This window comes from Helianthus annuus, unplaced genomic scaffold (genome assembly GCF_002127325.2).
Source record: "Helianthus annuus cultivar XRQ/B unplaced genomic scaffold, HanXRQr2.0-SUNRISE HanXRQChr00c001, whole genome shotgun sequence".
Classification (NCBI taxonomy): domain Eukaryota; kingdom Viridiplantae; phylum Streptophyta; class Magnoliopsida; order Asterales; family Asteraceae; genus Helianthus; species Helianthus annuus.
In genome coordinates, this window is record NW_023395517.1 from 990,615 (window position 1) to 1,005,710 (window position 15,096).

Here is a 15,096-nt window from a genome sequence, read left to right on the forward strand (position 1 = left end):
TTTTTGGCCCAAAAGTCTTAAAAACATGTATATTACATGTGTTATTTTTTTCAAAAAAAAAAAATGTCGGGAGCTTGGGTTTTCTCGGGTTTTTTATATATATAGGGTTTTCTATCTAGCCCTACCCTATATATATATATATATATAGGACAGAGATCCGTTAGGAACCACCCTTTATTACGAGAATATATATATAGGACAAAGATCCGTTAGGAATCACCCTTTATTGCGAGAACCAATGTGAACACAACCAAAAATGCCTGTTTTTTTTTCGGGGGGGGGGGGGTGGGGGGGTTAGGTTTGTTTTAACCATTTTAGGTTGTGTTCACATTGTTTCTCGCGGTTCTCACAATAAAGGTGGTTCTCGCATGAACCTTACCATATATATATATATATATATATATAGGGGAGAGTTCATTGAGGAACACTAAAAAGTGGGGAACGAGGGAACACTCTTAAAAATTATACTTAACATGTTAAAAAAAATGTTTTTCTATTTTTTTTCAGCGCTTTTTCTTATAAATACAAGTAGAAACATTTTTGATAAAAAAAATCAAAAACTAAAAATATAAAAAAAAATGTTTAAAAAACAGTTATATCTTATAGAATTAACTTAATATGTTAAAAATAATTTTTTTTTTAAATTTTTCAGCGCTTTTCTTTATAAAAAAGAGGAGAAACTAGTCTAGCAAAAAAAATTATTTTTTCTAAAAAAACATTTTTAGCCTTTTTTTAATTGTTTTTTTAATATTTTTTGTTTTTGATTTTTTTATTAAAAATACTTCTACAAGTATATATAAGGAAAAGCGCCGAAAAAGATTTTTAAAAAAAATTATTTTAACATGTTAAGTTAAATTTTTAAGAGTGTTCCCCTGTTCCCCACTTTTTTAGTGTTCCCCAATGAACCTCGCACTATATATATATATATATATATATATATATATATATATATATATATATATATATATATATATATATATATATATATATATATATATATATATATATATATATATATATATATATATATATATATATATATATATATATATATATATATATATATATATATATATATATATATAGGTTTAGGATCCTGTACAAAGTGCTTAATTTGTAAGAAGTGTAAGAAATATTCCTGGAATGACAAGTGTCCATCCTCTTAATTAATTCAAAAGGGTAGTTTTGTAATTGTACATTTTTGTCATTTAATTCAAATTCATCATAACTGATCCAAAAATAACCGTCCATGAGATTGTTTAGGGATTTGAACGAATTTTGTAATTTCCACACGATTGTGTTATACGTATCTTTCAATCATCATTAATTATAAATACATAAAGGATTATCAAATCGATATCCCCATTCCAGTTGTTTAACGTCTGCGCCTTTTTTCGATTCTGGTGTTTTATATCAATTTCAATGGAGTCCAGCGATGCAGGTTAATGTGTATCATAGTGTTTTATTCTAGTGTTCTATTAAGTTGTATGGTGTTATATTCATAGAAGGTTGCTGGGGATTCCAGATAAAACACCATGACTTGAATCATGGCGTGGTGTTTTATCTAGTGACATTGTTCATGGCATAGTGTTTTAAACATCTGGAGACAAAACACCACGCCATGAACAATGTCTCCAGATAAAACACCACGACATGAATAATGTCTCCAGATAAAACACCACACCATGAACAATGTCTCCAGATAAAACACCACGCTATGAACAATGTCTCCAGATAAAACACCACGCCATGAATAATGTCTCCTGATAAAACACTATGACTTGAATCCTAGTCATGGTGTTTTAAAATCTGGGAATGTTTTGTATTTATAAAACACTACACCATGAACAATGTCTCCAGATAAAACACCACGCCATCAACAATGTCTCCAGTTAAAACACCATGACTTGAATCTGCGATTACGTTTTAAAAATCTGGGAATGTTTTAAAGTATGAAGAAATTCGCTGATTTTTTTTGGAGATTGATGGCGGTTACATATAATTCGCTGATTTTTAGGAGTTTGATGGGTGGTTTTGAAACGGTTACCATATTTGAAATGTTGGAAAAGTCACTATTGCCCTTCAATTTTTACATAAGGTCCTTCTAATTAAAACACAATTTACATTTTATACCCTATTGATCTCAACCATTAGATCAAATATCCAATGGTTTAAAACACTTCTTACCCTTCTTACATTTTAGACACTTTTTACCATATCCCTACCCTATATATATATATATATATATATATATATATATATATATATATATATATATATATATATTGCGACGAAATTCGTAAAAAGAGGTAAACAATCAAATGTGATAACCAATCAGATGCAATAAACCATAAGGATTTGCTATTATGTAATGCAATTGATAAACCTTAAAAGGGTTGAGACAATTCGAGTCAAAGAGGAGAGAACATCAATCAAAATTAAAACAGGCTATAAACAATTCATATAATGAAAAGATGCAGAATGATCACTAAGTCAAAATTCCCCGAAGTTGAGTATACATGATATTTTTACTATAAGTTAGTAAAGTTGCCTTATAGCATACAATTTATTAGTGCATCTCAAAATAAATTAAAACAAGAAAAAGAAAAAAATAGATATAAAACTTACATTGGGTCCCATCATCTCACCAAATACACCATTCTTTACCAAGTGCACTCCCCTCAAATGCAAACCGCTCAAATGCTAGATCCACATAAGCCAAATGCAAGCTAAATGCTTTGCATTGGCCATGGTCTTATAAAGTTTTACCTCTCGTGTTGGTGACTCAGCTCAGGTTTACCTCAATATTCCACTGCATTCACAACCGAAACTCATCACCTTAGCCTCCATTTACCGCCAACAGCAGCCACCAATTATAAACTCTCCTGTTTTTCTTGTTTCTACCCACCAAATTTCTCTTGTTTCTACCCACCAAAACACACAAAAATGTAGAGCTTAAAATCAGTTTTACCCATTTTTCGTTTTTTTAACTTAAGTTTTCTAACAAGTAACAATAGCATGACCTAAGGCAATAAAAACTCTTTACGTACTCAAGGGTCGGTGATTGCACCTTGAACTCCCACATTGGTTTTGAAGATGTATTTTCTGTAATAACCATGTTATCTTAGTCCATCGGTCCACTCTTAATATTTAATTGATCACCACTGTTAATATTCAATTGACCATTAAACCTCCACATAAAATCTTCAAATTTGTATCCTGCGGCAATAACAGTAAACCTATTCAAAACAAAAATTATTGAATTTAACCATTGAACAGATTGCCCACATTCTGTTACCTCCAAAAGTCAAAAGTCAAAAGTCAAAACCCAAAACGATGAATATATATCAGATGACAAAAACGTCCCACATTCTACGCGGCTTAGTTCTTTTCTCTAGGTTTACTTTCATGAAAGCGTTTTTTTTTTTTTTTTTTTTTTTTTTTTTTTTTTCTGTTCGAGTTTGAACTCAAAATAATAACGCATATAAAGCTCTATTTTACTTGAGGACAAAATAGGTTAAGCTCGTTAAAAGTTTTTAGGCTGCAAGCTTTCTGTATACTTTCGAAAATGGTTTGTTTCACTTTTAACTCAAATCTGCATGAAATAATTATAGAAATAAGTGAATATGATAAAGAGAATTGGGGTTTTCTTGTATTGAACAATGAAAATCAAATACATGGATAAATAGGAAACTGGTATGACAAATCCCGTGAATCACTCCTTCTAGTATGGAAGGGATTACCAACATAAAGGAAAAAATAAACTAATAAAAATATGAGATCCTATATTCCCCCCTCAAGATGGAGCATGCAAATTTGCAATGCCAATCTTGCCAAGAAGAAAGTTAAGCTGTTGTGCCGAGAGCCCTTTGGTAAGTAGGCCAGCTATTTGCATTTTGCTGCTAATGTTCATGGGAATAATTTCTTTGGACTCGACCCGTTCACGGACAAAATGACAATCCATTTCTACATGCTTGGTACGCTCATGGAAGACGGGGTTGTTGGCTATGTGACGAGCAGCCTGATTATCACAGAACAATGGCGTCGGTGGGGAAACATGGACTTGGAGTTCGCTGAGCAGCCAACGAACCCATATAATTTCACTAACCGTAGAGGCCATAGCTCTATATTCTGCTTCTGCTGATGAGCGCGAAACAACTGACTGCTTTTTTGTCTTCCAAGAAATAGGAGATCCTCCCAATAAAAGTAAGTACCCTGTACGGGAACGTCTATTATAGGGACAACCTAACCAATCTGAGTCACAGTAGGCTGTCAATACAGGGTCACCTGCCCGAGAAAGTAAAATACCCTGTCCTGGTGTAGTCTTCAAGTATCTGAGGACCCTATGAGCAGCTTCCAAATGATTGTTTCTTGGATCGGCAACAAACTGACTTAAGATATTAACGGAATACGTGATATCCGGTCTTGTTGCTTGAAGATATAAAAGGCGCCCAATCAGTCGACGGTATTGGTTGGCATCTACTTTCGGCTCGTTTTCTCCTTTATCTAGTTTCAATCCTTGCTCCATAGGAGATGAGCTCGGTTTGCAACCGAATTTCCCACTATCCTTCAAGATGTCCAATGTGTATTTTCGTTGGCTTAGAACAAGGCCCTCGTTTGTTTTGGCCACCTCTATGCCAAGAAAATACTTTAACTGACCAAGATCTTTGACACTGAACTGTTCATCAAGTTTCGTTTTAATTTCTTGAATCTTGGTGAGACTGTTTCCAGTAATAATGACATCATCAACATATATTAATACTACCACTGTGATGTTATCGGCTTCAAAGATAAATAATGAGTGATCGGCATGAGACTGCCTAAACCTTAGACTCAGGAGAAAGGTGGTGAACTTTTGGTACCAATTGCGTGAAGCCTGTTTTAAGCCATGTAGGGACTTTCTCAAGCGGCAAACACGGGTCTCATTTTCATCAGAGAAACCTTGAGAAATCTTCATGTACACTTCTTCATCAAGATCTCCATGCAAGAAGGCGTTGTTTACATCGAGTTGATGAATAATCCAACTCTTCTTTACAGCCACGGCTAGTAACGTTCGCACCGTAACCAATTTAGCCACGGGTGCAAATGTGTCATGATAGTCAACCCCATCCATTTGAGTAAAACCCTTTGCAACAAGACGTGCCTTGTACCTTTCAACTTCACCGTTTGGTTTGAATTTGATTTTGTAGACCCATTTCGAGTCGATTGCCTTCTTTCCTTTGGGCAATTGTTCCAAGGTCCAAGTTCCATTTCTCTCTAGGGCCTTGATTTCCTTTTGCATAACTTCACACCAACGAGTATCCTGTGCAGCTTGTTTGAAATCATCAAAAATGATAGCCGTCAAGAAAGCCTTGTGATTAGCGTTAAAATTATCATAAGATACAAAATTAGAGATAGGATAGTCTACCTTGGAGGTGCCTTGATTGGATGTTGAAGCTGGGTGTTTGACCGAAGGGGGAACTTGAACTATGAAGTCTTTAAACCTTGAAGGTTGAGTTCGTGTTCGAGTAGGTCTTGCTTCAGTTCGTATTCCGGGTTCTTCATCAATAATATTTTCCTCAATGTTTTCTTGACCAACTTCAATGTGATTAATATTCTCTTGAGGACTATTGGGCTCATGACCAAAGCCCGTGTTATCTGACTCATCGGGCTGGACATTGGCCTGATCAGTCTGGGCCTCGGCCTGGTCCATCATTTGGCTTAGACATTGGTCTGGGCGTTGATTCTTATGGCCCACTGCTTGATCCGGGTTTGTGACACTGTGTTGGGCTTCGGTTTCATTAATGTTGATTGGGCCTTGCCTTTGATGACAATGACAATCATGGACAACGGTTGGTTCTTCATGTTCATCACTATCAGTGATTTTCATGCCCTTAAAGGGAAAATTTTCTTCATGGAATATGACATCTCTACTAATAATAATCTTTTTAGTTTTGAGATCAAGTATTTTATACCCTTTTGTCCCACCGGGGTATCCAAGAAATACTCCCGGTTTCCCCTTTCTTCGAACTTATCTCCCTTGGTGTCGGTGTTTTTAAAATAGGAGAGACACCCAAAAACCTTTAGGAAGGCATAATCCAGTTTCTCATTCCATATCATCTCGAAAGGGGTTTTGTTTTTAATGACTTTCGACGGAAGTCGATTAATAACGTACGCCGCGGTTAAAACACATTCACCCCAAAATTTCTTAGGGAGGTTGGCACCGATTCTTAAGGCACGTGCCGTCTCAAGAAGGTGCCTATGCTTTCTTTCAACAACGCCGTTTTGTTGAGGGGTATGTGGGCATGAAGTTTCTAACAAAATTCCTTTTTCATTGTAAAATTCTAACATGTTGTTAGAAGTGAATTCCCCACCATTATCACATCAAACCCTTTTAATTGGCTTTTCAAATTGCACTTCAACCATCTTATAGAAATTTTTGAGACATTGGCTAGCATCACTTTTATGTTTTAGGAGAAAAATCCAAACGGCCCTACTAAAGTCATCAACTATCGTAAGAAAGTAGTTGGCTTTAGTGTATGACTGCACCCGATAACCTCCCCAAATATCACAATGAATCAACTCAAAACACGCAGTAGTTTTAATGAAACTAGAACGAAAAGGCAATCTAGTATGTTTGGCTCTAGCACAAGAGTCACAAAAATTACCCAAATCAAGAGTACTAGTTTCGAGAAAATTTAATTTAGCGAGCTTTCCCTTTGAAGCGTGTCCAAGTCTTCTGTGCCATGTCTCGACCGTGGTAGCCATAGCCTTTCTTTCTTGAATCATCTTCATCCGGTACAGTCCCCCTTCGCATCTACCCGCACCAATCAAGTTCCTCCTCTGGAGACCCTGCATGATGCAAAAATTAGGAAAGATGGATATGCAACATTGAAGGTCGCGACTAAGGCGACTAACGGAAAGTAAGTTGCACTTGAAATCCGGAACATAAAGTACTCCATTTATTTTTGCTCCTCCTGGAAGGACATACTCCCCTTTTCCTTTAACAGGAATGGATTCCCCATTTGGAATGACAACATGAGGTTCAAAAGGAGTATTCCTTTGGTTAGCAAGAATGTTCGATAGGTAAGTAATGTACTCGGTACAACCCGAATCAAAGATCCACTCACCTTCTTCATCTTCCTTAAGTGCCATATTAGCAACTGGTTTCATACCTTCACTCTTACCGGCTCCACTGAATTTTTTTAGGAAGAGTTGATCCTCGTGACTCAAACCTGGAATCGGACTTGGTTCACTCTCCACGCATGCAGCCTTGACCTTTGCCTTTTCACCCTTCTTCCCGGGCCACCATTCCGGGTAACCGACCAACTTGAAACAACCTTCGCGTTTATGCCCATCTTTGTCACAAAAAGTGCAGTGTTCATTAACCTCCTTGCCGGTTTTAATTCCCTCCTTTTCTTTGTTTCGACCAGCAAACGACTTTTGTGACGGCCCGGTTTTCTTAATGTGGGTCTGAAACGCAGCGGAATCAACGTTCGTTTTCTTCCCCATGGATATAGCTCTTTGTTGCTCATCTTCTGAAACAAGGCGGTATGCCTCTCCTAGAGTGGGAGTAGGCTTCATGGCTAGTATTTGAGTCCTAATGGTGGAGAACTCACTGTCAAGATCAAGCAAAAATTCATACAACTTCTCTTTATCCTTTGAGTCTGTTAACCTTTTGCTCATCCCACAAGTACAGCCGGCGCAAGTGCACTTCGGAGTGGAGAAGACAGAACCCATCTCATCCCATAGTGTTCTTAGCCGAGTGTAATACGTGGAAATGGATGCGTTGTCTTGCCTCGTCGTGGTAAGGAGTTGCTTTATTTCATACGCTCTAGGCGCGCTTTCCTTTCCGAATCATTCACGGAGATCGCTCCATATCTCTCGGGCAGTATTAGCGTATTTCACGCTAATCCTAATCTCCTTCTCCATAGCCGCTGTCAGCCACCCCTTTATCATAGCATCGCATCGTAACCACGCCATGTGATTCGGATCCGTTTTTTCCGGTTTTTTAAGAGTTCCGTCCACAAACCCGATTTTGTTCTTAGCAAACAGAAAGTTTTCCATCTCCTGGAACCAGTCCAGGTAATTGTTGTCACTTAGAACATCATTTATGTGGATTTGTCTTGGGTAATCGGATGGATGAAGGTAGAAGGGAGAGGTGTGATCGATAGCCTCATTGTTGGTTTTGATGATTTGGTTGTTCACTGGTTGATCGTCCCCCATTGTAGAGGACGTGAAGGTGATGAGTTATTTAGGGTTTGGGAATGGACCGAGTAGGAAGACAACCTGCTCTGATACCATATAGAAATCAGTGAATATGATAAAGAGAATTGGGGTTTTCTTGTATTGAACAATGAAAATCAAATACAGGGATAAATAGGAAACGGGTATGACAAATCCCGTGAATCACTCCTTCTAGTATGGAAGGGATTACCAACATAAAGGAAAAAATAAACTAATAAAAATATGAGATCCTATAATAATTTCAAGAAATTGGACACGATAGGTAGTGCTTTCCAATAAGTCAAAACTTGAAGGTAAACAATCAAATATGATAAACAATTGGATGCAATAAACTATTAGGTTTTGCTATTATGTAATGCAATTGATAAACCTTGAAAGGGTTGAGATGATTTGATTGTCGTCAAAGAGGAGAGAACATCAATCAAAATTAAAATAGGCTATAAACAATTCATATTAATGGAATGAGGTAGAATGGGCACTAAGTCCAAATTCCCTAAAGATGAGTATACATGATATTTTTAGTTTCCTTGGGTATATATGAAATTTTCAATGTTATGCCTTAACGGAGTTAAACAAATGACGTAACTAATGGGACATTCAACTCTTAGACTTATTGTTTTTTTTTGTTCTTTTTTTTTGGGGGGGGGGGTGGGGTGGGGTTTCCAAATGAGGCACACACCACAAAGGTGGGGGGTTATTGGGACCTTATGTGATATGTGGTATTGGGTATCATCAAATAGCCCCCCATCTGCCATCCACACCAAGCCCCTGCCCCCCCCCCCCCCCCCCCCCCGCCTGCTATCCCCACCATGCGCGCCCACCCGTCGCAATATTCACGCTCGTCTTGTAGCTAATGTGACAGCACTGGCACCCCAATGAAGCCCAATAACACATAGCCTATTTACCTCTCTTCAAACATCCCTAGTCTACCTTGAAAACAAACAAACAAAGGGTATATTAAACTAACCTGTAAAGTTCTCTTATTCTTATTAAGTTGTCTTACAAAATTCTTGTTCCTATGCGTGTTATCATCTAATTATTTATAACATCTAATTTTTCACTTGATTTATGAATCAAGTTAAATAGGTTAGGTAATTTCAAGTATTGCAATAGATACTTCCTCAACTTCTCTTTTACAGTATTATTTAATTTTATTTAAACTACATAAAGATTAACATATATAATCCTCTTTCTTACCAACAATTAACTTAATTAGTTGGTCTAACAATTAACTTAAACACATATTAGTAACAACAATTTTAATTTTAGCAAATCTATTCTTAGGCCTATTATAGGCAACGAACAATAAATTTTACCAAGGTTAACCCATAAGATTTATATTGTTTTCATATTATCACCCAGTGTATCTGGGCCTTATTTAGTCATTGAGGTAACTATAAATGATTTGTGGGCTTGTAAAAAAGTGGTGGGCTGGACCATTGTAAGCCAACCAAATATAAAAGTAGGGCACATGAAACAATAGCAAAGCAGAGGTCGTTTGGGTTCCAGAGTCGAGTGACGGACGTGTGCTTACTTCAAATCTCACTGAAACTTTCACTGTGGTGCAAAGAGGGTGGAATTAGATATATTAACTACTCAATTTCTTTCAATTCCCTTCTCGTTTTTCTATCTTAGCTGTAACTCCCTTTTCACGTATTTAATTTGCAGGTGGGGAAGAACTTGGAACACTTGAAGATTCCTCTCACTCATATCCAATCAGCAACCCATTATTTCTCACAGGAATACAAAATTGTAAATTTCCCAGAAGAGGACTATGCTTTCTACAGAGCAGAACTCGAGCATTATGATAAAGAGAATCCATCATCCAAGAGACACAACACTGTACTTATCAAACGCTACCCCCCTTCTGGAAATCAGTGGTATGGAGAAAAAGAGTTTCTCACAGAAATAGAAATTCTTTCCGGTGGAGTTAAGCATCCCAACATAGTCAATATGCTTGGATTTTGTTTTGAAGAGTCTGAGATGATCCTTGTCATTGACAATTTTTCTAATGGATTTCTTGGTGAGTATTTGGTAAACCTCAAAGACAAACGTGTTTTGACTTGGGAAAACCGTTTGAAAATCTGCATTGATGTTGCACACGCATTAAGGTACATTCATTATGAGATGGAAGACCAGAAGATGATAATAAACCATGATATATATAGGTACAACATTGGGTTGGACGAGAATTTCGAGGCAAAGATTGTTAACTTTTGGTGGTCCGTATTCTTGCCTCCAAATCAAGAAGATGAAGCTCTCTATCTCAATAATGGTATTTGCAGACTGTGCTACATAGATCCAGAATATGAGAAGACCCATAAGTTAAAAAAAGAATCAGATGTTTATGGTTTTGGAGTAGTCTTGTTTGAGATTCTTTGTGGGAAGTTAGCCGATGACCCAATTTACCTAAAGGAGAGTGACATAGGGCTGGCCCATGTAGCAAGACGAAGCTTCAGCACAAGATCACTAGAAGAGATGATAGATCCCGTAATAAAGGAAGAAATTGGTGAAAACAAATTTGTTCTAAATAGAGGACCCAACAAGGATTCTTTGCACACGTTTATTACAATTGCACACCAATGTGTGGCGGAAACTCAAGACCAACGCCCAACAATGAAAATCATAGTCAAGGAACTTGAGAAAGCATTATTCTTTCAAGTAAGTCACTGTTCTGAATTCAGTTTATCAATGCCTAGAAGTAATCTGTGTGATGGTTCACTGTTATATAGAAAACAAATTAGAATGCCTTATGAGGTTGGGTTCAAATTATATAAAATTCATTGTTAAAAATCCTTTCCAACTTATAATGTCTAGGATCAACCTATCAAGTTTACTTTTTAGACATTGTGGGAATTTATCAATCCTACCTTTTAGACTATTAAGTTAGGACCTTGCTAGAATTGCTTATACGTAAGTATAATAATAAATAAAAGTTCAATCCAAAACCTTTAGAAAACACAATACACTGCATATTTATAAGGGACATTTATCATCATATTAATAATATCATGTTGTTTAGTGTTTGTGATCAATGATGTGACCCAATTATCAATTTGCTCATCATTTATAGTTTTTCATAATATTTAGAAAAAGATAATACCAATTTAGTTTTCTATTACCACTTTATTAAAGTTATTAATATATTTATTTTATTTGGTGTGTCATGTTTGACAGAACAACAACAAGGATAACCCCAAAATGTCACTTGAAGAAATAAAACGGGTGACACAAAACTTTCACGATGACAATTTCATCGGTGGGGGAGGATTTGGTAAAGTCTACAAAGGAAACCTTCATGATGGAGATGGAATTAAAACCATTGTTGCAAAGCGATTGGATACAAGGTTTGGTCAAGGAGAACAACAATTCTTTAGTGAGCTCCAAATTCTTTTGGAGTATAATCATGAGAATGTCGTTCGTCTTGTAGGCTACTGTGATGAAACTGATGAAAAAGTCCTTATCTATGAGTATTTGTCCAAGGGAAGTCTTGATAGGTATTTGAATGATACTTCTCTTACATGGGTGAAACGACTTAATATATGCATTGATATTGCAAGAGCGTTGGATTTCCTACACGAAGGAGTAGGAAAACAAGCAAAGGTGATACATAGGGACATCAAAACTGAAAACATCCTGTTAAACAATGATTGGAAAGCAAAACTGGCTGATTTTGGGCTTTCGCTAATATGTTCAATAAATCAGGAAACAGACTATATCATCGATCATGCGTGTGGCACAAGAGGATACGTGGACCCACTTTATAGACAATCGGGATTCCTAACCATAGAGTCTGATATTTACTCGTTTGGTATTGTTTTATTTGAGATTTTATGCGGGAGATCAACGTTTGCAATCCACAAACATGAGGGTCACTATCTACCGGATTTCATTAAAAACAACTTTGAAGAAGGAAAGCATGCTGAGGTGGTGTTCGAACAAATAAGGGAACAAATCGTGCCACAATCGTTGACTACATTTCAAGAGATTGCCTACCAATGCCTACATCTTGAAAGAGAAAAACGGCCGACAACAAAAAAAGTTTTGGTAGAACTTCAGAAGGCATTGGAATTTCAAGTAAGTTAATGATCATAGTTATCATGTAACCTAGCCATGATTGTCTAATGCATAAACCAAAGCTTTAACTTCTGTTCATTTAATACAATAAAATGATGCCTGGTAACTTTTTATACCATTATCCCAATCGAATTAGAAAGCCCAGTCACAGTTTCCTGGGGCTGCCAGTCCTATTCTGTCATTTTCTAATCTCGATTTTAATTTTTTCGTTTGGCTTTCTCATTGCCCCAGTTGAATTCGGAGGTTTCCATAATTGAGACACAAGTAGTTGAGCTATCCAGTGAATTGAACGATATCAACATGACTGGCAAATCTGAAAATTCTGAAATACGTAACAAGGAAAAGATGTTACTTGACCAAACCGATGACCAAGCTGAATCTGACTGTCGTAAGTTTGCTTTGTTATAAATATTTAAAATGATTTTATCATGTGGCGTTTAAGCTGCTGACAACCTTGATATGTGAGTTCAGGAAAGTAAAGACTCTCAGGAAGGCTGCTACACTTTGTCGGCTGAATATCTCATAAACGAATGCACGTATATGAAAAGGAGGCTTAGTTGCAGGTACTTTTGGTTGGTGTATTAGGTGGGGTGGGTTTGGAATAAACAGATTCGTGTTCATACGGGTCTTGTTTCATATAGGTTTAAACCGGCAAGCTGGATTGAGTTGCACTGTTATTTTTTTGTATATAACTTAATTTGTTTGTATAAATGAATGTCATGTTGATGCTTCTTTAGCTATAATAAAGGCATCAAATTTCGTTGTAGGCCCTGAATAACTGTCATAATAGAACGTGTAACATCAGAGGTGCTTCAAGCACAATACTTTTAAAATAAAGTCAAAATATAATGAGGACTTGTGAATTGAAAGCGACAAGAAATGTTCGTACACATCTTCTCTTTGTTTTCGGGGCCTCTAGTGAGTTACAGGTAGAGTTTGAAAAGGAAAATAGAACGTGTAGACATCAGAAGGTGATTGAGCTTCAAGCACAAGTACTTTTAAAAATTGAAAGTCATTCAGGTCCAGCACATATAATGAGTGTATTCTTGTGAATTTGAAACTTGTAATAGTTACGAAAGAACGGTGAGCTTCAGCCAATGCAAGAATACATATATCAGAAAATTTCTAATATATACTGCTAAAATATAATTAATCCAGACTATGCATGGAAATTATATAACCAAGTGCTTCCTCCAAAGCATATAGTTGAGAATAGAAAGTAACACCAGTGTCAGACTATCAGAAGCCAGTTCTGACCTGAACCAAAAGAACCCCTTAGTTTAAATAACCGATTCCAACCTGCACTCATCGCGGCCCCAACCGGTTCTGACCCGTCACCGCACCTCACACGACCGTCCGTTTTCCTAGATTTAATTTTATCCAAATGCTTTCAATTTCATCTGGATCCATTTGTGGGTTTTTATTCAACTTCTAAAATATGAAAATTCCCTTGAAATCAAATCGATTTTCAAGCCCTATCCAATATCCATACAGAACAACTATGTTATCGCGTTTCTTCCTTTTACTCTTGTTGATTACTGGATGCAAACACAATGTTAGTGAAGATTATTGTTTAACTACAGCTGATGCTCATTAGCCTGTTGACTTTGATTTTTTTTTATTATTATTATTGCCAGTGATGCTTATTAGCCTGTTAACTTTATTTTTTTTTATTGCAAAGCCTGTTAACTTTGATTTTTTTTAATTGCAAAACTGCATAATTCATTATGCGACAAAGATCAACTGATGCTCAACTTCATTTACATTCACTTATTTTGTTTAAGTTCAATCCAAAATGTATACAAATTGCGCAGTTGAAATCAGAAAATAATTTATCTATTCTTACTTGTCTAATAGTCGACGTATCTTTAGTCCACTTTGGTGAATAAGGTTCTCTCCTCAGCTATGGGGTATGGTCCCCTTTCCCACACCTCCACATCACCTCCACCTCACCACCTTCTTCTTCCCCCATCAAGGGTATGGTCTCCCATCCATCCCCTTCCAATAATATTAAGATAGAGAGAATCAAGAGATAAAATTTGATCGGGGCAGACGGGGAGGAGATCCCGTGGGCACCGAAATTGTTACGGTGGGGGTGGTGTTCCCCGTCATGGAAACCTTCAACCTCAGCATCCGAGATCCTCCCGAGACCACACCCCTTGGTCTTAGCTATGAAAGACTTCAGGGGAAAGTTAGTGACATGTGCGGGACCAAGTAAAAATGCAAAAGAAAAATGTATCATGAAAGAATTGATAAACTAATTAGAAAACAAGTACTGCATTGTAAATGGTTGCGGCGGCGCGGGTTTCCCACTAGTTTACTCTAATGCTTAAGAAATTGTTTGATGTGTAATTTGATTGTATGAAGATCATAACCCAATTCATAAAGAATAGGGTTCCAATTGCTTATACTTAATTTCTCCTTATTTTTGGGCCTTAAACGTGTAGAGCCCAACATGAAACCCCATCTACTATTCTCATCCATCTTCAATTACTTTACTGGCTCAACACGTTTTCAGGCCCAAAAACAAGGGGTGCGTAGTAGCAACATGTGTAAAATATCTTCAAAATGAGACGCTTCTTATCACCATTGTAAAGTATGATTTTGTTTATTCATGTTTAATTTTAAAATATTTCATTAATTTATAATCATGCACTGATGAACACCACCTGTTTGATTAAATGCCTCTGTGAGTTATTGCTTCCCATTTGGTTCTTCTTTTCACTTGTTTTCTTTTGAACGGGTCATATAAAAGTTAAATTATTGAGGTGAGAACTGTGATTAGATGGATTC

At 36.6% G+C, this 15,096-nt stretch overlaps 1 protein-coding gene across 1 annotated transcript in view; it reads left to right on the top strand.

Moving 5' to 3' along the window:
• LOC110889008 (tyrosine-protein kinase JAK2) overlaps positions 1–13,073 on the top strand; it is a 32,280-nt gene extending 19,207 nt beyond the window's left edge. The window contains exons 6-9 of the mRNA XM_035987196.1: positions 9,895–10,887; positions 11,404–12,303; positions 12,535–12,691; positions 12,775–13,073. Of these exons, the coding sequence (XP_035843089.1) occupies positions 9,895–10,887; positions 11,404–12,303; positions 12,535–12,691; positions 12,775–12,782 (2,058 nt within the window). The 3' untranslated portion in view covers positions 12,783–13,073. The remainder of the gene's footprint in view (positions 1–9,894; positions 10,888–11,403; positions 12,304–12,534; positions 12,692–12,774) is intronic.
• The last annotated feature ends 2,023 nt before the right edge of the window (positions 13,074–15,096 follow it).